The sequence below is a fragment of the Saccostrea cucullata genome, unplaced genomic scaffold (genome assembly GCF_032062105.1).
Source record: "Saccostrea cucullata isolate Sc308-1 unplaced genomic scaffold, CSIRO_AGI_Scuc_v1 ctg77, whole genome shotgun sequence".
In the NCBI taxonomy this organism is placed as follows: domain Eukaryota; kingdom Metazoa; phylum Mollusca; class Bivalvia; order Ostreida; family Ostreidae; genus Saccostrea; species Saccostrea cuccullata.
Genome location: NW_026929500.1, coordinates 1 through 27,218, shown reverse-complemented (window position 1 = coordinate 27,218; position 27,218 = coordinate 1). Strand labels below are relative to the sequence as shown.

At 34.7% G+C, this 27,218-nt stretch overlaps 3 protein-coding genes across 3 annotated transcripts; all 3 read right to left on the bottom strand.

Annotated features, from left to right (window-relative positions):
- Positions 1-594: 594 nt before the first annotated feature.
- Positions 595-25,815, bottom strand: LOC134281043 (uncharacterized; the record flags this gene model as incomplete). The annotated part of the gene is made up of 12 exons (XM_062763506.1): positions 595-850; positions 15,492-15,686; positions 15,919-16,020; positions 16,165-16,425; positions 17,230-17,334; positions 17,430-17,723; positions 17,835-18,110; positions 21,720-21,974; positions 24,475-24,633; positions 24,853-24,951; positions 25,152-25,257; positions 25,754-25,815. Coding segments are annotated over 11 exons (1,881 nt in total), but the record flags the coding sequence as incomplete, so codon positions are not given.
- LOC134281024 (uncharacterized) lies at positions 850-4,739 on the bottom strand. The gene is made up of 4 exons (XM_062763480.1): positions 4,728-4,739; positions 4,481-4,594; positions 4,283-4,384; positions 850-1,044 (listed from the first exon to the last, which is right to left on the bottom strand). The coding sequence occupies exons 1-4, from the start codon at positions 4,737-4,739 to the stop codon at positions 883-885; spliced, it is 390 nt and encodes a 129-aa protein (XP_062619464.1). The 3' UTR covers positions 850-882.
- On the bottom strand, positions 6,863-10,299 carry LOC134281023 (uncharacterized). Its single transcript, XM_062763478.1, has 9 exons — positions 10,288-10,299; positions 9,985-10,092; positions 9,630-9,722; positions 9,292-9,450; positions 8,312-8,539; positions 7,810-8,091; positions 7,415-7,699; positions 7,209-7,313; positions 6,863-7,102 (listed from the first exon to the last, which is right to left on the bottom strand). Exons 1-9 carry the CDS (start codon positions 10,297-10,299, stop codon positions 6,863-6,865), a joined length of 1,512 nt encoding a protein of 503 aa, XP_062619462.1.
- Positions 25,816-27,218: the final 1,403 nt, after the last annotated feature.

Below are 27,218 nucleotides of genomic sequence, written 5' to 3'. Positions count from 1 at the left end.
ATAACAGTTTGGTAAGACTTTTTCTGAACAAGACTCTATTAATTTGTATTCTATTGGGAGAAATCATTCATCTTCGATAACTATACTGTAATGTAATGTACTGTAATGTAATGGAAAGGACAAATAAATCAGAGAATGATCTGGATGAGTTTTCAATGAAAGAAGATTAATAAAATAAAATTTTTGTGCATCAAATAATCTTCCAAGTACAAGAAGGCTAAGGTGAGAGGGATGGCCCTGATAGTGATTTTTAAACTGAATATTGAGGTCGGGCAACCAAACAATTCTTTGTTGAACACTTCCCTTTTTCTTTCTCTCTCTCTCTCTTATTTTACAAAACAGCTTTTTTTTTTTTGTATTATCGCATTTTGTGTAGTTCTATACCACTTTGGATCCGTTACAATTAATGTTTTATAAACGCAGGTTACCCCTGATGTTTTTAGTTATTTGTGTATTGTCCGATGGAAGTAGTGAATACAACATAAAACACACCAAAATGTTTAAGCATGCAATTTTATTAGTAAAAATAAGTATTATCAACAGTGTTTTTAAACATGCAGTTATTAAAAAAACCATAAACGTAAATCAATCATTTGGCACGTAGTAATGAATAATTATGATACTGAAATAATAGCTCATATGTTCAACTTCTTATCTAAAAGTTTTAACGAATATCATGGAAATTCTATAATCCATGTCTGCTAAGAAAGTATAAAAATAGTCAAAAGTTCTATCCAGAAATAAAAATCAATCAAAAAGAAAATTGCAGAAATTTAACGGCAATGAAAGACTGTGGTTAAAGTTCACTATGGTTCACTAATAAAGTCCCATCACTGAATATCAGCAACATCTCCAGCAGTATCAGTAGTCTGTGTTGTCCAATCAAAAGAAAGGTACAGAGGCCACAAAGCAATGAGATCCAGAAGTGACGAGAATCTCTGGTCCATAGAAACTGTCAGCTTCCAACAGAGTAACACTGTCAGGTGACAAGTCATCAAGTAACAGGGATGTGTTAACCACAGGTCTGTAGTCCTCTGGGAGTGTCTGTAAAAATATTGCATAATGTTTAGTTAATATTTCATCAATTTTGTAAATTGATTATGTATATATATTAATAACAAAGCTCAATGTGTATTCAACAGTACGAGGGTTGTCCCAGAACAATGCATTTTTAAAAAAAAATATTTCATAAAGTAACTTGTATTTACAACAAGAGGCCCATGGGCCTTATTGGTCACCTGAGCATTCTGCAACAAGTCACCTGAGCATTCTGCAACAACTTTCCAGTTATTGAATTTGATTCATGTTTTAAGCCAGATGCTATATGGCATTCACAATTTTGAAAGAGGCACCATTGATCATCATAACAATACACTACAGTTGCTTAGCTTGGTTTATTGATTTAAATATGCCCAATAATAAGTTCATAGGATCTTCATGAACATTTAATGAATAAAATTCATGAAAAATTCAAGGAAATCCATGGATTATTCATGATCACCTCGCAGTGTTGAATCCCATACGCAAGGTAGGGGAACAAAAATGCATTCCAACTAATCAGTAATATTCAGCAATAATCAGTAGTGCCCCTAACACTGTGAAATAAACCCCTGACCCTAGGTCCACACATTGCACAAATTTTAAAAAGGCACCGTTAAAATTGCCTATCAAAAAATAAATAAATGTTTTATAAATACAAAGGAGCAGATTTCAAACAATTCATTCATTAGTATATAAAGCTAAGGTGTACACCCCTGACCCTGGGGCCTTGAAATTCAAAATTTTTAAAAAAAATAGGGCCCTTGCTCATCATAACTATTTAGGTAGTTCATCTGCTTCATACCCAGAGACACAGAAGAAAATTTTCAAAGATTTAATGTATATTCACTATATAATCAACCGAGCCCCCCCCCCCCCCCACACGCCAGAACCCCTTCCTGGGACCATAAAATTCACAATTTTGGTAAAAGCACTCTTGCTCATCATAACTATGTACTTAGTTCGTTTATTTAATACCTAGGAGCAGAGAAGAAGATTTTCAAAGAATTCATGTATGTTTACTATATAATCAATAGAGCCCCACCCTAACACCTGAACCCCTGACCCTGGGACCATAAAATTCACAATTTTAGTAAAAGCACTCTTGCTCATCTTAACTATGCACTTCGTTAGTTTATTTAATAACTAGGAGCAGAGAAGAAGATTTTCAAAGAATCCATGTATTTTTACTATATAATCTATAGAGCCCCCCTACAAGAGAAGCCTTGACCCAGGGACCATAAAATTCACAATTTTGGTAGAGGCACTCTTGCTCATCATAACTATGCACTTAGTTAGTTTATTTAATACCTAGGAGCATAGAAGAAGATTTTCAAAGAATTTGTGTATTTTCACTATATGAAGACTAGACCCCTGCCCTAACACCAGAAACCCTGACCCTGGGGCCATAAAATTCACAATTTTGGTAAGGCACTCATGCTCATCATAACTATGCACTTATTTTTATTTAATATCTAAGCAGAGAAGAAGATTATCAAAGAATTCATGTATTTTTACTATATAATCAACAGAGCCCCGCCCTAACACCAGAACTCCTAACCCTGGGGCCAAAAAATTCACAATTTTGATAGAGGCACTCTTGCATATCATAACTATGCACTTAGTTAGTTTATTTAATATCCAGGGGCAGATAATTTTCAAAGAAATCATGTATTTTCACTGTATATAATCAATAGTCCAAACACCAAACTCCTGATGGGGCCATAAAATTCACAATTTTGGTAGAAGCACTCTTGCTCATCATAACTAACTACTTAGTTGGTTTATTTAATACCCAGGAGCAGAGAATATTTTCAGAGAAATAATGCATTTTCACTACCTACTTTGATTTAGCCTTGCCTCTAGCACTAGAACCCCTACCCCAGGGCCATGAATTTCACAATTTGGGTAGAGGACTCAATGCTGATTACAATCATGCAAACAGTTTAACTGCTTGATTTCCAGGATAAAAAGAAGATTTTTAAAGACTGAATTAATTTTAGTGGTTTTGGCCCCACCCCTCAGGCGCCAGGGGGTTAAAATTCACAATTTTTGTTCACCCATAGATGCTTTATGCTAAATTTGGTTGACATTGGTTGAGTGGTTGCAGATTGAAGCTAAAATGTTCAAAAGTTTACGAACGACGTACGACGTCCGACGTATCGAACGACGACGGACGAAAACAGATAGCAATAGGTCACCTGAGTTTACTCAGGTGACCTAAAAATATAATTTTTTTGTACTTTGTTGAGAAATGACACTAGTATCTTCATGCATTATTTCGACAAAATATTAAGAGGCTTTGAAAAGGCTTCGTCCATTATGCTCCACGTTTCCAGCTATCGTTGATACCCTGGCATATCCAACAAACTAGACAGTGATTCCTTTAAAAATCTGGACTATTCGTGTGTAAAAGTTTATTGATTGATTGTATGTTGTATAACGTCCCTCGAGAGAATTTTTCACTCCTATGGGCACACCACCACTTGCCGGTGGAGAGCTGCAAAGTGCCCTATGCTCAACACCCAAGGCCACTGAGCAGTGAGGGATCTTTTTTCTTTCAGCACATACTGCGACAAGGGACCTCGGTTCATAAGGTCTCATCTAAAGGACCGGTCTCCATTTCCCACAGTGGGATTCGAACTCGCGACGTAAGGGTCAACTCCTTACTTCGCGACTCTTAAGAGCGGAGGCTCTATCCACTAATTCATTAATTTGACACCATAAATAACAATAATATGGCATTAAATACGCAAACAAAATTAATATTCTGTAATACAGAACACGGAATTATTGCATTGTGCAGTACTGCGTGTGTTAGGATAGAACAGTGTGAAGACAGACGTTCAATATGCGATGATTGAGGTCGGGAAATTGCGTACCAAAAGAATTGATTCTGAGAACTTTTTGTAACACTAATATTTGATTAAACTAAAAGAAAATTATATACTTAGTCAAATGTACGCTTTAGACGCATTTATCAGACCCACAATTCAGTAACAAATTTACACACGCTACAAGCTATGTTTTGATGTTTTGGTGTTTCACTGACAACCATTCCGTACGATTGTTTTACCAGAGACTAAAATTTGACATAAAGATGTATTGAAAATTTTGTATTGAAAATGTAAGCCTTTTTCTGGGACAACCTTTTTTTCAGGTGCTTTTGAAATGGTTAACATATTTTAAGTTAGTTTAATCAACAATTTTAATCCAACAAAATGTGTAAACCTTATCAATTTACCTTTTTGATAGACAATGGCTCCCTCTTGGACACAGAGTTCAACTGGCTACATCTTTCATTGTCATTCTTGACAGCATTATTAGACAAGGACTTGTGCTGAATCTGGAAATATTTTACACATCATTTATTTGCCCTCATTCAAAATATTTGATATATTTTATTTTCATAAACAGCCAAGTTATGTTTTCAGTTTGATACCTTTTGTTCCAGTGCAGGCTGCTTTGGTGGCACTGCAATTCCAGATACAACACTTTGTGGTGGTTCCTTATGTTTAAAGGTCGAGTCCACAGTGTTAACTACTGAAGTATCTCCCTTACCAAAATAAAAGCCTTCTGGCACATAGTTGCAGCAAGTTTACTGCAAAGTTGCCGCAACCTTGCGGCAAATATTTGCGGCAAACTTGCCGCAAATAGATTTTTCGTATGCAAATTTTTTTCTGGCACACAGTTTGCGGCATATTTGCGGCAAAGTTCTGGCACATTTGCGGTAAACATTTCAAATCCTTATACATTATGCACTTAGCTGCAAGTTTGTGGCACACACTTGCGGCTCATTTCTGGCATATAGTTTACTGCAAGTTTGTGGCACACACTTGCGGCACATTATTGTTAACTGCAAATTTGTGGCACACACTTGTGGCCCATCTCTGGCATATACAATTCCATAAGCTAATATACTTTACCTAAACAAATTAATTTTAAAAGAACGTGATTAAACATGACAGCAACATGTAATACATGTACTATAAAAAAAAAAAGAACATTCAAGCCATTTTTAAAAATTATTTATGAAAATTTCAAGGTAAAAAGGTACATGTATATATAACACTAACTATAATATTAATGTTTAAAAAAAAAAACTTGCACAGTACGAGAACAAAATCTGTTGATTGAACACTTACACTGTATACATCAGATAGAGAAAGAAACAGATTAAAAAAAATAAATTCACAACCTTTGAGTAAATTATAATGGCACAAATTTACATTGGTCATTATGCAAAATGAATAGAGGATTTGTAGTTAACAACAATCACAAAACATTTTATATATAGAAAAGATTCACCTCTTACATGAATTTGCACATATCAAAGTAATAGTGCTGCACGATATGAATAAAAACATATAAAGTATTTTGACAAATTAAATCTCACAATATTATTTACACAGTAAAGGCGACCATTTTGTTCAGTGTCTTGATTCTATCACTTTTAAAAAAACAACAGCATAATCCCCTTGAAGAATCCATGTCATGTTGAAAGTCAGTGTCCTCATCTGTTGCATTTCCCATTAATTGATTGATTGTATATTGTTTAAAGTCCCTCATGAGAATTTTTCACTTATATGGAGATGCCAACATCTGCAGAGGTTTTGTCCAACGCTACATTAATTGGCACTCAGGGCCATTATTTTTTAGCAATGAATCTTTTTGATCATCACCTACTGCAACATGGGATCAGTTTACACAGTCTCATAAGGATCCACAGTGGAATTCAACTTCTTACTTCATGACTCGAGAGCAGACACTCTAACCATGAGGGCGATACATTTGATAGGAATATTTATTAACTACTTTCTTGGTACTTCAAGTTCACTCTGACATTTCAACTAACTTTTCATGATTGGGGGGGGGGGGGGGGGGGGGCTTCTTTTCCAACATTATGCAAGTACCTGTTAAAAAATAGAGAGAAAGTTCATCGCATTGTATTGAAACCAATATTTATTTAAGCAATGAATTAAACTTAATTTTGACCTAGAGATCCCACATTTGTATCTAATGTTTTGTGTGCATTAAAATCATATTAAATGGCATTTCAGGATAGATTGACAAACAAGGATTCAAAAACAACACTTTGTTGAATAAAACTACATGCTAATCTTTGACAAATTATATAATGTAAAGTGTATATATTTAATCATTTGTTTATATGACATAAACATTTGAATATGGGCCTAATTCTTAATTGTGATTACTTACATTTAGTCCATATCTTAGTTAGCAGAATCCTTTCCTGCAGATAAATGCCCTCTTGATCTATTCTTTGTGGAGGGTTTCATGATTCATCATCAGTCCATCTGGATAGAACAAAAAATAAAAACATATACTATATCTACCCAATTTGTTATGAACAAGGACTGTAAAAATTCTAACTGGCTCAGCAAATACAGTCAAGTCTTATTTCTATGTTAAAAAGACATCAGTGTTATACAATTTTTTTTAAAATACTCACATTCTCTTTTTATCCATTGGTCTATGTTGCTGTTTTCTCCTTTCTCTTCTTGTCATGAGTCATGACCCAGGTGGTTTAAAATTGGCGCAAACTTCTAAACCGGATGTGAACTGATAAGCCGTTCTTAGATAGGTCTGTAACGCAACAGACAAGTCGTTCCTAAATCTTTATGGCACACTTTTGGCACACAGTGATTTTGATAGTTAAAAGAAACATTTCTGGAACACTTCTGGCACACTATATAAATAAAAGGCATCTAAGGGAAAGTTGTGGCATACTTCTGGCACATATTGCATAATCATTCAGTGTGCAGAAGTACATATGTGCCCCTGCAGCACATAATCCGCAAAGTTACTGTGTGCTGCTAGCTGCATTTACTGCACACTTCTGGCATACTGTTCTGGTACATAGATTTGTTTGCCGCAAACTTGCTGCAAGCTTGCCGCAAACTTGCAGCAAACATTTCATTTTGGTAAGGGCTTGTTTTGAACTAGGCTCAGTTCTGTCCTTAACATCTTTTCCAGCAGTGGTACTTTGTTTGAGTGTGGAATCAACGCTTTCCTTGTTATCATCATTAGATTCCACCTGACCCTAAATGAAGCCATTAAGTCAATTTAAACTTGCACTTTTAAAATGCTGAATTATACTTTTATATGAACCATTTAGTGTATTGGTTTCAGGTATTGATCACACCTACCTGTTTTTGCCTGTTCAGGATCCTCATAATTCTGGCAACATATGGAGGATATTCCACTGGGTCTGTCTGAACCTTTGGTGGAACAACAATGCGCTTGGCTCCCTTCTAGAAAATAAAAAAGGAATTCAAAAATTGATATGAAAGATTCTGAAAGAATTTAATAATTTAAAATTTTGATGCATTTATTTGACAATGTTTAAATGTACCTTGCTACCTTTCTGAGTTGCAGGAGTTGGGACAGAATTTTGAGTTTGGTGCAAAGATGCTTCCATTAGCTTCCCAGCCTGTCTCATGACTTTAGCATCCATTTCATTTCGACTTCCTTTAGCAACTGAGCTGTTGGAAGGTGAATTTTTGCCAACACTAGCATATTGTCCCTGAGAGACATTTGCAGTAGTCTTTTCCTTTGACCTTTTGGACTTGGTCTTTGTCTGTGCCTCCATTGGTGCCTTAAATGTAGGGACACTCTGTGGGCGAAGACCCCATGATTCCTGATAAGAAATATATTTTAAATTTTTTTTTTGTTAAATTAAAAGTGAGTTTAAGATAAGAAAATACTGTTAATTAAGAGATTGACAAAAATCAATTTAAAAAAGCTTACTAGCTGGACAGCAGAAGACCTCTCGGGATAATCAGCTGATGGTCCAGGTGTTGTCACATTAGGTGTGGGTGTTACCACAGGTGAGTATACACCATTGTAGTAAGAGTTACCACTGACTCCACTGATCACTTGAGGTGGTAGTTGAATGGTCTGACCATACACTCCTGTAGCTGACGGAACACTGAGGATGTTGGTAGGAACTTGTAGTCTTGTTCCATTAACCCATCCATCTGTCACAATGGTTGGAGTAGAGCTCTGAGTTTCAAAGTTTGTGGGTAAAATCTGTTTATAAAGAGACACAACAAAGTAATTATTGTGATCTAAATAATTACTTTAAAATTATTTATTTACAAATTAAGATTATTTGGTTCATTGTCTTAAAAACCAGTTAATATTTTTACTTGTCACTGACCAATTAAAACTGAATATCATCATTTCTGAAAATGAAATAAAGTACTTTCTCATGTTCAATGTAATTTGAACATGGGAAATAATTACTTACAAGTTTATTTGCAAAGATTGGCTGTTGGAGCTCTGCTTGTGTCAAAGTCGGGTTTAAAATTTGGACAGCAAAAGTAGTCTGGTCTGAGGGATGAATGTTTCCCTGGCTGTTAATGACAAGTTGTTGCTTGGTCTTCTGAGATTGCTGCTGGATGGACACCCATTGTAGGGTCTGTCCTGATCTCAGTTCATTCAAAGTCAATTGTGGTTGCACATTTGTGCAGTTGGTCTACAAAAGAAGACAAATTAGAAAAAAATTTAGCTGTGTACAAACTCGTAAAATCATATAATTTTTTCCAATTTTTAAATGCTCATATTTTTCTCCATGTGGTAACCTTAAACTTGCAAAAATGACCTTGATTAAAAAAAAAAAAAAGAGCGAAACTTCAAATAATCTTTTTACAGAGTAAAAAATCTAATATTTCTCAATTAGAAAATTATGGAGCAGACATTCTTATTTTTTTTCTGTGAGTGACATCAGCTTTCAATATAACCTAAGGTCAAGATCATGCAACACCTTTAAGTTAGGAGCAATTTTAATAATGAAATTTCAGATTCCCATTTTCTCCAGTAGAGTTGTGACACTTACTGACTTATTCTCAAAGTCACTTTAAACTTCTCCATATGACCTTGGGTTTGATCAGGAAACAAGCTTACAGTGTGTAATTGGTTCATAAGCAATCTTAAGTTTGCAATAAAGATATGGTTAGAAAAGATGAGTATCTAAAAATGACCTTGAACTTGATCACAATACCTTTGACCTGTCATAAGGTCAGAAGTTATTCAATACTACATGTATGCATGGACTTAAAAGTTATATATAGAATATGACTGGATTATACATTTTGCTACTAAGTTAGTGGCCTTGAAAAGCCTTAATGACCTTGGATAAGGGTCAAAACACATTATTATTGGAAGCAATCCTTGACATTATGATCTTTCGTAACTTTGTTTTTTACCTAAAAGTTAAAAAAAACATACCTGTTGTTGTATCCTAGTCCCAGGTTGAGAAGGATACACAGTGCAATCGGTGACATTAGGGTTCACTGTCTCAGTGCTGGCGACTGAGCGACCTTTAGGAAGAACTGTGGACGTTATGAATTGTTGTATTTGTTCATTGCTCAACAGAGGTTTTGCCACCTAAAAAATATATTTACTTCTAACTAAAATATATTTTTAAATAATGAACATCTGTCTGTATCTGTATCAAGCTTAGAAGATTCTATTAATCTGACCCTTTTGAACAAACGTTCGATTGTGTTCTTAACTACGTATAAATTTAGTGCGACTAGCTGCTGATACTATTCCAAGTAACTTACTCCATTTTGCACCACTCTGCCAGCTGTACGAGTGGGTCCTGAATGAAATACTGCTTGATCAGCTTGAATATAACGCTTTCTCGGTGGCTCAACCTGTTAAAAAATAGAATTGTATATTCATTATACATGTACGAGGGCCAATATTTTGCAAATTCCAACAAAATTGAAAGAAGTTTTGGAATAAAAAGTGGAAAGATAATATTTATATAAAGTAAAGAAATACATAAAGGATGAGAAAAGGTATGAATGAAGATATTTCAGAAGAAAAAAGAAAAGTACAAGATTTTAAATTTTAATTAACTTACTTCTTTTTTTTTTATACATATGTAAGTTACATATAAAACAAAACTGAGACCTCCACATCTCTCCCGGAAGTGGTGGGCGTGGTCAAGATGTCCACTCCCAGCCTCTCGTAAATACTCGAGGCAACTTCAGGGTTGGCATACTGAACATCCACTCTCTTCTGAAATTAGAGAAAATAAATTGTTGTATGTAGGTCTTGAAATAATCTAAACAGTGACATTATTAAATTAATAAATACTGTACATGTACTTGATGTAAAACCTTAGACCGATTAGTTAACCTTCAATTACACATGTAAATTTTATTAAAATTATATTTTGAGAGTGTGCATTCTCTGTATAATTTCCTTTAATACCCGTGATACCATAGCCACTTGGTGGCATGTTGCCTATCTACGAACCCCACATCTCAACCCCAACCCCCACTAAAAATTTATTGTAAATTCCTGATTAATATTATCGACACGAGTTGTTGTTTTTAAAATACTTCTACAGTTAAACAAGAATATAAAATGATGCTTAATAAATTCATTATCCACGCATACAGCAAAGAGATTTTTACTTTTTTGGTTTAAAATTAAGCATTTTACAGTACCAGTAAAAATTCAAAGCCTTCACAAGATTTACGATTTGTCCCTAAATTTAGATTTACCACAAAGTTGTAAAGGATGTTTTATGAAAAAAAATCTTATGGATGGCACAAGGAATTTTTTGGGGGGGGGGCTTTCAAAAAATCCTTGTAAATGAAAATTAAAAAAAAAACATAAGACTTTTTTGTGTGGAGACATAAGCAGAGATCAAATTAGTATGTTTCTATAGAAAATATAATTATATCGACAAACCGTGCCCCCGCATTAAATTCCTACTGCCATGATACAAATTTGAATATTTCAGCTTCATGTACTCTAAATCTTAGACCATCTCCCCTCTTTTGTTCTTTCAAAAAATAGTCTTCTATATTGTACATATTTTTATCTTAAAGCCGGTCCTCTTTTGCCCCCCCTCCCTCTCCCACCACCTTACCCTGGAATATTATAGCTCCCTTTGCACAGACGAGTCTTGTTTTTCTTCAAGTATATGATGGTTTTTTAAAATATATTTTGCCAAATACCAAAACATTAGTAGTATGTAATACGACAAATCATATACTAGCACTTTCCATACATGATTCTACACTTTAATATTAAACGATCTTCAGTAATCAATGTCTATTATCGTACATGAGAGTCTACTCTCGATATTCATTCTACCACAGGAGTTCTCAATTTTATCAATAAAATCAATCACTCGATTGACCAAGCCTTGACTGATGAGCTATGCGTAAGCCTATGCTTACGCATAACTCTACCACATGTGTGAATTTTCTATTGACTTTATAAAATTGCGAACTCCTGTGATTCCATTTATAAGACTAGGACTATCAAAATCCAAATTTTATTACACTTTAATTCATTAAACAAATTTCAATGGTCATGGAAATCCAAAAGATCGAACGGAAATCTATATAGCCTAGTTTTAATATTTAAACCTAGCTAGGGTTCAGCCTAAAATGTTCTAGACGTTTTACTCTCCTCGATCGAGAATTTTTGAATATCCCGCTCTAGCAACTATCATCTTTAAATTTTCCTTCCAAAATCAAACAAATATGACCATTACCCTTTTATAGCTCAGAGTCTGACTGTTCATTTCTGCAACTGTGTCTACTGTATGTTATCAAATATTTCAGAAAATCTTCGCTCAGCGAAAATCACGTCTTATCTCAACAACTGATGCTGAAACAATGAGCTGTAACCAAAACACATCACATAGCCTAGCAATCGTGACGTCATCAACAGGACGACAACCAATGAAATTCAATCGAAGCAGTTCGCCCTTTTCCGTAATGCAGTTACGGAAATGGCCGAGTAGTTACCATAATATATGGAATGTTCGACAAACATCGGCTGATTCCGTCACCTTCATTTAGAGCTTTGCTGAGTGGAATACAATCTCTACCCAAAGTTATCGTTCCACTTAAAGCGAAGCGAACGATAACTCTAGGTTTGCCCAGTGCATATTGGAATATTGTATAAATTATCCTACAGAAATTTATTTTTCGTTAGTAATTAAAAGTCTATACGTATGTTTAAAATATAAAACAAAGTACTTCAAATATATTATGCAGAATTTTTACTACGTCAACTGAGTTATTTTTCTTGATTTGATTAATGTCGCAGGGGGGTAATCCAGACAATCTTTTATACATGTATATATCTTCATCACAACATGCACAATTCATATTTTACGGACAATCTAGTTAAAATCAGACTTCTTAGATCCGCACCGTATTCACTCTGCGTAAGAGTGAATACGGCGCGGATCTAAGAAATCTGATTTTAATTAGATTGATTTTACGGATAAACATATTCAGGAGATTCCTCACAATGAGAAACTTTTATGTTAGAAAAATATTTTTCATAGATATGGTAATCAGTGCACATTTTACAAATTTTACGCACTTTAAAAAATGCTTCAAAGTGCGTAAAATTTGGGACAAACTCAACGTGTGTTTAGAGTGTACTTTATTTGTTACCATAGCCGGAGGCATTTAACGCACTTTGAGAAAATAGATGTATCAAACAAAAATTGTAGACTTAGATTATCAGTTATATAGATTTTTAATCTATCTTTCAAAAAATCATGAGTTAAGCTATATAAGCTCCCCCCCCCCCCCCCTCTAGCCTTCCCCGGTTATTATACCTTTACTAAATCCAACTACATGAAGAAGCTGGTTTGGCATTGGAAAATTTGAATAAGTTTGTGCTTTAAATAAAATAGATGGTTATTTGTTTAACGTTGTATTCGAGGATATATTTTGTTCTTTATCGTGCCAATGCCAAACGTGACATATGGTGTCTCGGTTTTTACGGTCTCATCTGAAGGCCCCTCAACTTTCACAGACAAGGCGCTGAGCGCATGGTGATATTGGCGAAGGAACAGTTGCTACCTGTTTTTATCGATTTAAGTCAGTCGCGGCCGGGATTCGAACTCACGACATTCCGAACACGGATCAAGCACTCTACCGACCGAGATACCGTGGTGGTACAACAGACGAAAAAACTAGATGCGTTTGTGAAACACTGATGCCCCAGTAGACCCTACAGCAGATTTTCGCGAAAGTTTAAATTTCTAAAATGCAGATCAAATTTCAAGGTCAAGAGTTGAAAGTTGCCCAAAGGAAGGACTTGTCTCGAGTAATATACTTGTAAAATAAGAAACCTTACGCACTATACATATTCACAGGTTATTGCAAAGATTAAAAGTTTGTTTATAATGCACTTGGGTAAAACTCCAGCTGAGGATCAAGATCAAGGAGTCAAATCAATAGTGCCCAGGGGAAGACCTTGTCATTAGAAATACACATGTGAGATATTAAAGCTTTAGCACTAACTGTTCAAAAATTATGTTCAAGATTAAATTTTTTCAAAAGTAGGTCAAACCCAAGAGTCAAGGTTACATGGTCAACTGAAATTGTTGGCATCCAAGCAAAGGTATCGTCGCAAGGAATACATCTTTGAAATATAAGGGCTCTGGTACTGACTGTCCAAATGTTATGGTCAAGGTTAAAGTTTTTCCAAAAGTGGGTCAATCTCTAAGGTTAAGGTCAAAAATAAAAGAACATACTTGTATATATTAAGAAGTAGACCTACATGTCAGGAATAATAGATGCGAGTCACATCTATTTCATTACATCACCACCTCTGAATTTCACTAGATGGCAGAAATATTAGATATGAAAAAAAACATTATTTATTATACCTCATTATAATTATTCCATACAACGCATTATCTGATTGGTTTTTGAATATCTATAGTGTCCGGATAGGGCCATTTGTAAAAGCTTGATAGCGCGTTCAGAAAAACACGCCGTCGCGCTAACACACAACACGCTGTCACGCTAACACGAGTTCGCACAACATGCCGTCGCACTAACACACAACGCGCTGTCACGCTAACACGAGTTCGCACAACACGCCGACGCGCTAACACACAACACGCTGTCACGCTAACACGAGCCCGCACAACACACCGACGCGCTAACAAACAACTCGCGACAACGTGTTGTGCGAACTCGTGTTAGCGTGACAGCGCGTTGTGTTTTAGCGCGTCGTATTGCTTGAAATCGCATTAGCGTGACAGCGTGTTGTGCGCACTCGTATTAGCGTGGTAGCGCGTTGTGTGTTAGTGTCGGAGTGTTGCTTGAAATCGCATTAGCATGACAGCGTGCTGTGCGAACTTGTGTTAGCGTGACAGCGCATTGTGTGTTAGCGCGATGGCGGGTTGTGCGAACTCGTGTTAGCGTGACAGCGCGTTGTGTGTTAGCGCGATGGCGGGTTGTCCGAGCTTGTGTTCTTCTGAACGCGTTGTTGAGCTTTTTCAAATGACCCTGTTCGGACACCATATAATCGGGATGTCCGTCCGTCCGTCTGCTACGCTTTGGGTACCATTTTTTAACTGCAATTCTTCAATGAATGAAATTTGATTAGACTTTCAGAGAAGCTTCATTACATATTGTCATTGTGCACCTCCGATTTTACTTTTTGATCCGACATGTATTTTTGGTTTCCCATGGTAAAACATGGATATTGCCATTATATTCATATGGGAGGCGGGGGTATCATTTAGTGAGCTCATAGCTCACAGTACCTCTAGTTTTATGAATTTCCTTTCAGGTTATATTTTAATTAGTAGCGACAATTCATAATCAGTTAACCAGTTAATCGATCTGAACAATGATAAATTATTAGAAAAGCTCCTTTAATTGATGATCAGAAAGGAAAATCAAACAATTTACTGTATAAATAATGACCTTACTTACAAAAAGCTTAAAACTAAAAGACGTAAGTTAGAAATTGAGTTGATGATAAATTGTATTTGCTGAGTTGGTCTGGACAAGGTATTTCGATCATAGAACATGCTACGAAATGTCTTTATACGAGACTGCTGTATTCTTGGTGATCGTCAATAACTTGATCGTTTTAGAAATTTTTTATACGTAAAGAATATTTAAGTGTATCTACTCACAACCAAATTTTGCATACCATAGAAGGGATGAGCAACTGCTTTTTTAAAGTTATAAATGCAACAATTTAACGAAGAGAAATAACAGGATAAAATAGTTTATGAAACTGAAATACTAGTAATGACTAATGAACAACCAAATTACTTACATATAAGCTTACAAAACAAAACACAACAATATTTCAGAAAATGCGATATATTTTATTAAAGATAATAATTTATCAACAGTGATTGTTATAAACATGCATTTTTTTAAACAATAATCAAATACTATTCGAGTAAATCAATCATTTGGCACATAATTTCGAAATAAATGAAATGAATGAAAGAATGTCCTTATCAAAAAGTTTGGATCCAAAATCATGAGATCAAGTCATAAGTCCATATAAGCTAAAAGATCAAAAGTCCTCTCCAAAAAATATATCACAGAAACTAATGAAAGACAACTGGTTAGAGTTCACTAAGATAAAGTCCCATCTCATCACTGAATATCAGCAACCTCCAATAATATTCAAAAGTCTGTGTCTTCCATTCAAAAGAAAGGTACAGAAGCCACAAAGCAGTGAGAGCCAGAAGTGACAAGAATCTCTGGTCCATAGAAACTGTCTGCTTCTAACAGAGTAACACTGTCAGGTGGTAAGTCATCTAGTAACAGGGCTGTGTTAACCACTGGTCTGTAGTCCTCTGGGAGTGTCTGTAAAAAATATCATAATATATAATTCATTCCGTTTGCTAATCTCTGATAAATAATGTAATTTTCTTTTTTAATATTGAATGATAACGTAAATGGCAAAATCAAATAGATTCAAAACAATCTGGATAGTTTTACACACATGCAAATTTGTAGTTATCCGTATCTGGATAATTTCTTTTATCATACAGTTTTATCTTACATGTATATATATTTGTGACAATAATTAAAATACCTTTTTGATAGACATTGGCTCTTGTTTGGACCCATATTTCAACTGGCTACATTTCTCAATAACCTTCCGTTCAGCACTACTAGACAAGGACTTTTGCTGAAACTGAAATATTTTTACACAATTTACTTATAACCATGTTTATTTGTTTATTCAAGATATTTGAAATATTGTATGTTTACTATAGTATTCACTGTCAAATTATATTTTGTGTATACAAGTATTACTGATACTATCTAAAATGGTTACCTTCATTTCTAGTACAGACTGCTTTGATGACACTGGAGTTCTAGCTACAACACCCCGTTTAGGGCTTGAGTCCATAGTGTCGGTTGCTTTTTTAGGGCTCGAGTCCACAGTGTTGGTTGCTTTTTGGACAGTAGCAGTAGTAGCCTGTTTAGGAGTAGAATCAGATCTGCCCGTATCTTTTTTACCAACAGAAGTCATTTGTTTGGATGTGAAAACATCAGATTCTGTTTCCTTTTTATCATCGGCAGATTCCACCTGACCCTAAAAGCAAAAATGTCAATTAAGACTTTAAAAAATTCTTAAAATTCTGAAGACATCCATTTCAAATCTTCTAACAGTGGTATATATTCCATATAGGCAAGAAGGCTGTAGCCTACACATCATTTTCTCAGGGACAAAAATTTGGTTGAATAAAGGGGCGGGGAGTTGATAATAAATCGTACCTATGAATTTATTTTGTTGCAAATGCTAAAACAGCATTCATAACAATCCACACTTTTATGCATATCCAACTGTTTACAGTTTTGCTTTATATTTAAGGACAAGGTTATTCCCTTCGCTTGAATTTTTTTAAAGCCAAAGTGTTATTAATATTAAGTCTGTATCAGAAAATTTAATCAAAAGCAACAGGAGTCCATAATGTGTGCAGGAAATGAAATTTATAACTTGAATTAATATATTTGATTAGTTGGAAATTTTGATCGAATTTTGATTATTCAGTAAGGAAGTTTCCATATGAGAAAAAGGATAAATTTAGACTGTGTCAGTTTTATTAAGTGGTCTTCACACATGACAATATAAACTGTAAATTCGTCTATAAAATTATTTTCATTGGTCAAATTAAAATTGTAGATGTCTAAAGTTTCAAAAATGCTCCCATTGAACCCCCCCCCCCAATACCTTTAAAGGGAAAGCACCTTGTCTACCCACACACTAGCCTACACATTAGCAGAGAGAATATACGCCACTAACTTATGAACTCTATTAAGTAAATGTCAATTCTTAATTACACTCCTTGAACATAATGAAATATTTGCATTGATTTTAGGTCTTCATCACACTAACCTGTTTTTGCCTGTTCAGGATCCTCATAATTCTGGCCACATATGGAGGATATTCCACTGAATCTGTCTGAGCCTTTGGTGGAACAACAATGCGCTTGACTCCCTTCTAGAAAATAAAAGAAAAAGTCGAAATTTCATACAACAAATTTTGCAAGAATATAATAGATTTAAATGGAATTATTTGATAATATTCTTAATTACCTTGCCACCTTTCTGAGCTAAAGAAGTTTGTACAGAATTCTCAGTCTGGTGCAAAGTTACATCCACTGGCTTTCCAACTGATTGCTGCATGGGTTTTGCATTGTTTTTCTCCAGTTTTCTACTCCCTTTGGCCATTGAGCTTTTGGAAGTCAAATTTTTGTCTGCACTAACATACTGTCCCTGAGAAACAGTTTTAGGAATCTTTTCCTTTGACTTTTTGGGTTTAGATTTTGTTTGTGCTTCAACTGGTGCCACAAATGCAGGTACACTCTGTGGTTGAAGACTCCATGATTTCTGGCAATAAAATATATAAATATATATTCGTTTTTGTTATCAATGCAGAAAATACAGTTCCAAGATTGGAAAAAAGCAAAATTAGCTTAGTGGAAATGGGAAAAACCTTACAAGCTTAGCAGAAGACCTCTGGGGATACTCAGCTGATGGTCCAGGTGTTGTCACATTAGGTGTGGGTGTTACCACAGGTGAGTGTACACCATTGTAGTAACAGTTACTACTGACTCCATGGACTGATTGCTGTGGTAGATGAATGGTCTGATCATACACTCCAGTAACTGATGGAACATTGGTGATGTTGGTAGGAATTTGTAGTGTTGTCCCATTAACCCATTCATCTGTCACAATGGTTGGAGTATAGTCTTGGACCCCAAAACTGGCCAAATTCTATTTATAAAGACACAACAAAGACATTATAGGATCTTAAATATTCCTTCAAATTGACATTATTTATAAAACTAGCTTATTGTGTACGTTTATTGTCCCCCGCTTGAAAAGTGGGGGATATTAATTTGGGTTTGTCCGTCCGTCCGTCCGTCTGTCCGTCCGTCTTTCTGCCTGTCTGTAACGCTTTCGTTTCCATACGATATCTCGAGAACCCTTTGAGCTTTTGCAATGAAATTTAAATTAGCAACTCCCTATGGACTAAAAAAGAACCCTATTGATTTTGAGGTCAAAAGGTCAAAGGTCAAGGTCATAAATAAGCAAATTCTGTCTGTTATAACACTTTCGTTTCCACATGATATCTCTAGAACCATTTGAACTATTGCAATGAAATTTTACGTAACAACTCCCCGTGGCCTAATGAAGACTTCTATTGATTTTGAGGTCAAAAGGTCAAAGTTCAAGGTCGTAAATTTATACATTCTGTCTGTGTGTAACACTATCATTTCCGGGCGATATTTCAAGAAGATTTTGATCTTATGCAATGTAATTTTATACCAAAACCCTAGGACCTCTCTTACCCCTCTCAAAGTACCCGCCTCGTTTGCTTTATTAGTATTAATAGTATTACATGTACATGCTGCTATTTTTATCACAGGGATAGGAGGAGAGTTATTGCGTAAAAACAGGTTCTCGGCGGACTTTATGTTCTTATTACAATACATCTATTAGAACTGTTTAATAAAGGCTAAATAAATCAAACACCATGGATTCCGATTGTGTAAAATTTTGAGAATACCGAACATGAATATATACATGTATGTGACTTTAGTTCTGCATATACTTATCTCTATGTAAAGCGATTCCGTGGTCTAGAGGTATGTCTCTCGCTTCACATGTAAGAGGTCCCGTGATCGAATCTCGGACGATCTTTTTTTTTTTTTTATTAGAAAATACTTTTCTTTTTTTTTACTAAATGATAGTATTCAGCATGTGAAATGAAAAATTTATGAGGTTATAAAATCATCATTACAGTGTGATAAATATTCCATATAAAAAGAATCTTCTATACAAACAAGAGGCCCACGGGCCTTATAAGTCACCTGAGCATCATGTAACAACTTTCTAGCAATTGTATTTGGTTCGTGTTTTAATCCAAAAGCCATGAAATTCACAAATTTTGAAAGAGGCACCATTGCTTATGAAAGGGCAGATTTCAAAGCATTAATTTATTTTTAGTCAAAGTACCCCCCTGGTACCCCTGACCCAGCTGCCCTGAAATTATCTATTTTGAAAGAGGCCCCTTTCTTCATTATAAGGCCAGCATTTTTTTATGTTTAGGTTTAGTTATGAACATGAGAATAAAAAAGTCCCGAAGGAGTAGGAAATAAAAAAAAAAAAAATTTGATAAATCAATTATTAACATTTGTACATTCTTTTTTATGCTATCCTAATAGGCTTCTTACCACTGGACACATAATGCTTACAAATAGGAAAGTAGAACATTTAATCGCTTATTTCATCATCTGCCAGTTTGGGTCAGTTATATAAATTTTGTGATGTTGATCAAAATATATTTTAAAAGATCAATTCTTTAAAAGTCTTTCAATATAATTATTTTCATTTTTTTAATATGTGTAGACATTGTTCTAAAATTTACTTGATGCCTCAAATTATAATTCCTATCATAAAACAGACAGGGAGTATTGGGGAGTAGGGTGAACATTTTTGCAATTAAGTGTGAAATAATTTTTCTGGCTGATACAAATGATACTACATGCCTGTATATATTTGTATATTCTTGCCTTTTAATAGTTAATTTTTTTTTATTTCTTCAGGTTATTGTTTATTTCTTCCTCAAATGGACTTAACTTCTCCCATAGTTTTATTCATTACATCTGATGCATAAGCAACCCTTTTCTGAAGAATGATACTGTAAGCTACAACAGAGACCTAAACAATGTCGCTGGCAATATGCAATAGCTACCACGGGCAGTTTAAAACCTGGGGAGGAAAATAATTTACAGACAGATACTTTTGAAACGAATACATAATTATCTCACCAGCATGTCATTGTGCAACAAAGTCGTCAGCATTTTATTTGAATGTCCTTTGAACGGGTGAAACGTTCTGAATGGCACGCTTATCGATGGATTTTACACTAAACCGAGCTATCTTCTCAGATCTAGCTTTATTTACCCGCCGTTTCATCGTAAAACCGGAAGTGCGAGTTCGTAAATTTGAAATCTCGATCCCGACTCAAATTTGACATCGGAAAGAAATTTTTTTAAATTTTTTTCTCAAAATTCAAAACCTTGAGCGGAGGGTTTTTAAAACTGAAAATAAAATAAATCCTGGCCTTAAATATGTAATTAGATCATTAGCACATTAACCAGGAGCAAAGGATAAGATGTTCACAGAATTCATGCATTTCACTATATAATCATTGGAGCCCCACCCCAAAACAAGAACCCCTGACCCTGGGGCCATAAAATTCACAATTTTGGTAGAGGCACTCTTGTTCATCATAACTATGTACTTAGTTAGTTTATTTAATACCTAGGAGGAGAGAAGAAGATTTTCTAAGAATTCATGTATTTTCACTATATTATCAATAGAGCCCCGCCCTAACACCAGAACCCCTGACCCTGGGGCCTGGGGCCATAAAATTCACAATTTTGGTAGAGGCACTCTTGCTCATCATAACTATGTACTTAGTTGGTTTATTTAATACCCAGGAGCAGAGAAGAAGATTTTCAAAGAAATAATGCATTTTCACTACCTACTTATTTAGCCCCGCCCTAGCACTAGAACCCCTGACCCTGGGGCCATGAATTTCACAATTTTGGTAGAGGACTCATTGCTGATTACAAACATGCAAACAGTTTGACTGCTTGATGTCCAAGAGTAAAGAAGAAGATTTTTAAAGATTGCATTAATTTTAGTGGTTTTGGCCCCACCCCTCAGGCCCCAGGGGGGCAGGGACCCTGAAATTCACAATTTTTGTTTCCCTTTACCCACAGATGCTGTATACAAAATTTGGTTGAAATTGGTTTAGTGGTTCCAGAGAAGAAGCTGAAAAATGTTCAAATGTTAACACACGACGGACGACGGACGCCGACGGACAAACATGGATGGCAATAGGTCACCTGATTGACTCAGGTGAGCTAATAATAAAGAATAAGCAATCAAATCTTTATATGCTTATTGACATACATGTATTTTATTTCCTTCAGTATACATGTATACATTTAATAATTCTACAAATTCAGTCAGTGGGATCCGACTTTTTCCCTAAGCGGGGGACACGAATTTTCTGCATTAGCTTGTTTTACAATAATTTTTAGAGATTAAGGGCTCATACAAATCATCTCTCAAAGATAATTCAGATAAACGAATGGTCTATTTAGTAATTTTATTTTCCAATATTTTTATGTAATAGAAAGTATCATTAGTACGTTGTGAAAGTGATATGAGAGGTCAAGAATTATGAGTTAATTACCAAACGCTTTCATTGCACAACACTGACCAGTCAAAACTTATCTTTCAAAATAAAATAGGCAGGACATTTTGTGAATACTTTTTTCTGAAACATGGGTTAAAAGTACTCACCAGTTCATTTGCAGAGATTGGCTGTTGAAGCTCTGCCTGTGTCAAAGTCGGGTTAAGAATTTGGACAGCAAAAGTAGTCTGGTCTGAGGGATGAATGTGTCCCTGGCTGTTTATGGCTAGCTGTTGTACACTGTATTCTGTTTGCCTTTGCAGTCCCCTGTCCTGGGTCTGATGCTGGATGGACACCCATGGTAGGGTCTGTCCAGATCTCAGCTCATTTAAAGTCAGTTTTGGATGCACATTTGTGAAATCAGTCTACAAAAAAGAAAAAAAATGTATAAGAAACTGGAAAAATATTGATAATATAGCTAATAAAACCATACTTTTACTGAATGACTTCAACTTCTCTATCGTCAAATGCAATAAGGTAGCAAAATATATCCTTATAAGTTATAACTTGTATGTTTCTCGGTTTATTTGATATATCAGAACATGTACTATTTTCAAAAATTCTAAAATAAGGCAAGCTTCGGACAAACAAATTGATGAAGCAAAGGTATCAACAGTCCTGTTTAAAGTCATCATTTTGCAAGTTCTTTTGTCGATACAATCACCTTGAGAGCAAATACAATTTATCAATTAGTCAAATGCTTCTTGGCGTTTTTCAAAAACTTATTGTTATGCCATTATTTAGATACTAAATGAATAGTATCTATGGTTTTATCGTTTGCCTGATCATGACAAGGAGCACATGTCGGATGTGACCGGTCAGCAGGGGCTGCTTACTCCTTCATGGCACCTGATCCTATCTCTGATAATTTTAGAGGTCTGCTATACTCCCGATATGTACTGTTTTAATGGACTTTTGAGCTCGATTGCTGTTCGTTATTGTCATATTTCATTTCCAAAATTAACTTTAAACTTGCAAAATTGGACTTGATTTTTGATAATGAAACACCCTCTGATCATGAATAATGTAATTTTTTAAAGTATGAATGTCCAATGTTTCTTCATTCAAAATTATGAACCAATCCTTTTGGTCAATGTTCTTGAATTTTCCGTATGATGTGTAGTCAAGATCGCCACACATCCATTAGTCAGAAGCCGATTTTTGAGAAAAATTTCAACTTCCATTTTTTTTCAGTGGAAAATTGTGGACTTTAGCTCTATTAGCGACTTTCAACTTCTCAATAACATTTTGACATGATTGAAACATGATTAGGAAAGATGATTGGGACATAAGCAATAATAAAGTGAGCTTCGCAGTTCAAATATTTCTCTATTAGAACTTGTGTTAGGAAGAATTATGGTTTCCGACAAAATGACCTTGAAATTGACCAAATTAATTTTCATCAACTTTATGGTCATAATTAAATATTGAGATAATGAACCATATTCAAGCACAAAAGTCTATTGAAACAGTACATATCGGGAGCAGAGTACACATGCCCTAAAACATTATGTAAGGGTTAATGTACGAGTAGCGCTCCATTTTTGTTTGAGAGCTCCATTACTTTTCAGGAATGGAGAGTTGCAAATTTCATTGAAAACGGATTCCGAATTTCTTATAATCTTATTTTTCCTTTCCGCTTGTCTCTAACGAGAAAAGAATTTTAGAATATTTTAGAGTTGATTTTCACATTATGAAAATTTTATTGCCTATGGTAAGAATATCAAACTCATACCCTCCGCTTTGTAGTCGGGTACACATTTCACAGAGCTATCGAAGCTGTTGAGATACACTGGATTAAAATAACTTTAGTACAATTTTTTTCGCCTTACTGTCTATAGTATATAAAAAATAACTACTACTAATATATAATGTCTATTTACAGTGTATCATATAAATATTCTTTATTCTATGTAAACGAACAATAGATAAAAGCATTAAAAAAGCGGATTTTAGGTGATATCAGGGGCAACAAAGGAGTATACTCCTTGTCAGAAAAATCTGTAGACAATTTATTTGAGACAGTAAATAATGACATAACAGTTGGTACGAAAAATGTTAGCACTAAATGAAATTATAAAGATTGTATTTGCTGTACAGTGTCGTTCTACTGACCATAGAAGTTACATTATGACGATTTAAAACGAGACTATTTCATCAACTTATTTGTCAATAGTTTGCCATTTTCTAGAAATTGTTTGTAGAGAATGCCCTTCCATTTGGGATCAATTGAAAGACTCAAAGTCCATTTGCGGGTGATAACGGTTTATTTCTACAATAACATAAGTTCGGGAAATAGGCTAAACAAGAATTGAAGCCATCACATTAATCGTAGGATTTGATTTGCTGTAAGTTTGAAGTTTTCTTCAGATAAATTTTCAAAATATGACATAGATATGTCTTTTATTTCAAAGTCACTTGATTTATCGTGTTGTCAATATGAATGAAAGTAACTAAATTTTGAAATAATAAAACATCCCCGATACATGTATTTCCAAATATCAAGTTGAAATGAAAGCAATCTGCGTTTTCTCATCCTCATGCATAATTTTTAAAAATAAATTCTGCGTTATTCATAAATCGGATTATGCCCAAAAACTTTTTGCATATAACAACATCGAATATATTCTGTAATGAATTTGATTTAATAATGCATCTTGCAAGTGACCTTGCAATACCTTAGTAACCTTGAATAAAGGTAAGGACTTATTCTTAGATCATAAGCATTCGTTGTCAATCCCAGAATGACTGGCATACAGAGGGACAATTGTGATGTATTTCAAGATGTAAAAACCAACCTCCTAAACAAATCAATTTACGGTACATTATGTACATTCTAGTTCCAGACCTAAACCTAAAACATACCTGTTGTTGTATCCTAGTCCCAGGTTGAGAAGGATACACAGTACAATTGGTGACATTAGGGTTCACTGTCTCAGTGCTGGTGACTGAGCGACCACTAGGAAGAACTGTGGACGTTATGAATTGTTGTATTTGTTCATTGCTCAACAGAGGTTTTGCCACCTGAAAAAAAAAATGTTTCCTTGAATATACTTTTCTAATTCTATTAATTTGTCTGAATTAGAGTGTGTTTACCGGTATATCAGGATGAGAAACGTACTTAAATCTGACTTAAAAAAAGAATTAGCATTTTTAAAAGGGGTTGCTAGCTACATGCAAAAAAGTATATCAATATTAATTATCAATTGTCTATATGGGTACCATTAATTCTCTGTAACGTACCCCATTTGTCACCACTCTGCCACTTGTACGATTGGGTCCTGTGTTTTGAAATACTGCTTGATTGGAAGCCTGAATATAACGCTTTCTTGGTGGCCCAACCTGCAATGAATTTAAATATTTAATTGTAATTTCATATATTATAAATATAAGCAGACAAATATGAATGAAAACGTGGACTAATGGAAAAGATAAAAGTTGATAGAAGAAAGAAAAAGATTTGAGAAAAAATAGATTAAGACCTTAAATTAACTTACATCGTTTTATACCAATGTTTATTACATATAAAACAAAACTGAGACCTCCACATCTCTCCCGGAAGTGGTGGGCGTGGTCAAGATGTCCACTCCCAGCCTCTTGTAAATACTCAGGCAGCTTCCGGGTTGGAACTGAACATCCACTCTCCTTCTGAAATGACAGAAAATGAATTGTTTGAGCAATAATGAACACAATTTTTAAGAAAATTTCTTACATATTTTAAGTTAGGGGTGGGGGCAGTCAAACAAAATTCTAGTTTAGCAAGCGATAAAGAAAAAAATGTTGTTTTTGTTGTTGTTGTTTTTCATAACAGATTAAATTCATTATTAACGAATTTGAAAATGTTTTTAACGAATTTAATTCATTATAACGACAAATTAGTATATTAAAAATATCTTTAAAATAAAATTCATAAATGGGCCTCCGAATTGACTGATTGACTGAAAGAAAAAGCACCCCCCGGATCACAACATAAATGCTTGTCTCCTAATATGATCTGGTATTCTAAAGAGTGTAATATTACATAATTATTATCCCCTGGTAACAGGGTTGGGGAGAGTCTCGTGACATACTTGGGGGGTGGGGTGGGGGGAGGTTAATATGTCCTTTGTGCGATGCGGAAGTTCCCAACCTCATCGTCACATACCCACAGCTGATGCGATCACCTGTGGCTATGCCGACCATGATGAAACCTGGAATGTTGGTTAACTGGAATAACATACTAAAGAAAAATTACAATTTTCTGTACGCTCTCAACATGTTCATTGTATTTTTTTTAATCAATAGCTACATGTTAGCCTTCTTGCCTATTATATTCCCCTCTCTAAAAAAAGTTTGTCAGATGGTGTTATTTTAAAAATATTGCTGTTCCTATCTTTTAAAATTATGTGAAAAAATAAACGATTCAGAAACACTTAATTAAAGGACTCAAAAGAATTTAGTTTTCCATCCTTAATTTCACAGAGTTTGAAAATTATGATATGATAAAAAGGCAATATAAACTAAAATAATCAAATAAATCAGATTAATTTCCAGATCTAAAAATACAGGCATTTCTTTTCAATGATGAACCCCCCCCCCCCTCCCGGGAATAAGTTTTCATATGAATTTGAAAAAGAAAAACTTCTTGTATTGTTTTGTTGGCACAATATTGATTTTAATGGTTAAAGGGAAGCAACTCAACTTGCTGGTTGTTATGAGCTCCCTTGGTAAAGACCTTTAGAAATCATTCAAGGCTACCAAATAATATGGATTTATTTTGCTAATTACGAGAAAAAAATTCTGATAATAACTGTTGAGTAAGAATTAGAAACGATATGTCGGTCTGAAAATGTTGCTTACTACATTTTTTTCTCAGATTGGCCCTAATTTGAAATCCTAGTCTCTAGGCCTATATAGTGAGAAAATCAACGATCTTTCATTGTATTATACTCACTATATTTTTGGAATTTTCTGCACATGAAATTACACTGCAATTTGATTAATGCAGTTCTCATTTTTCTACTCTAGGTCCCTAATTTATTCATTCCACTTTGTTTAGAATCCCGCAAAAGGGTGCAAAGTGACGAATTTTCTTCGGAACTTAAGCAATATTCAGTATTCTAAACTTTATTAATCTCATGTTATTACTTTACTAAGGGTTGTAATGGTAAAAATATTCAAAAGACCAAAGATAAATCCTTCAAATACGTTTGTATATATATATATAAGTTTGTAAATACTTATAGACTGCTGTCTCATGTTTGCGATTTTAAATTTTCCCTCCCTAGCAACAGGCATTTTAAATTTTCCTCACAAAAATACACAAATATGGTCATTACCCTTTTATGACTCTGACTGTTCATTTCTGTAGCTGTATCTATTGTTTGTAATCAAAAATTCCAGAAAATCTTCGCTTAGCGAAAATCACGTCTTATCTCAACAACTGATGCTGAAACTATGAGCTGTAACCAAAACACATCACACAGCCTAGCAATCGTGACGTTATCATTAGGACGACAACCAATGAAAACATTTTTCTTTTCCACAGAAGTGAATCATTAGCCATTCGGCAAATCTCGGATAATTCCGTCACCTATAATGATCACTCGGCCGATTCGTATCTCATGATC

Bases quoted from the DNA above. Each gene is read 5' to 3' on its own strand.
- LOC134281023 (XM_062763478.1), bottom strand. The intron at 8,092-8,311 runs GTAAGTAATTAT...CTTTATAAACAG, and splicing joins CAATCTTTGCAAATAAACTT to ATTTTACCCACAAACTTTGA. The intron at 7,314-7,414 runs GTACATTTAAAC...TTTATTTTCTAG, and splicing joins CAACTCAGAAAGGTAGCAAG to AAGGGAGCCAAGCGCATTGT.
- LOC134281024 (XM_062763480.1), bottom strand. The intron at 4,385-4,480 runs GTATCAAACTGA...AAATATTTCCAG, and splicing joins AGCCTGCACTGGAACAAAAG to ATTCAGCACAAGTCCTTGTC. The intron at 1,045-4,282 runs GTAAATTGATAA...ATATTTTTACAG, and splicing joins AGCCATTGTCTATCAAAAAG to ACACTCCCAGAGGACTACAG.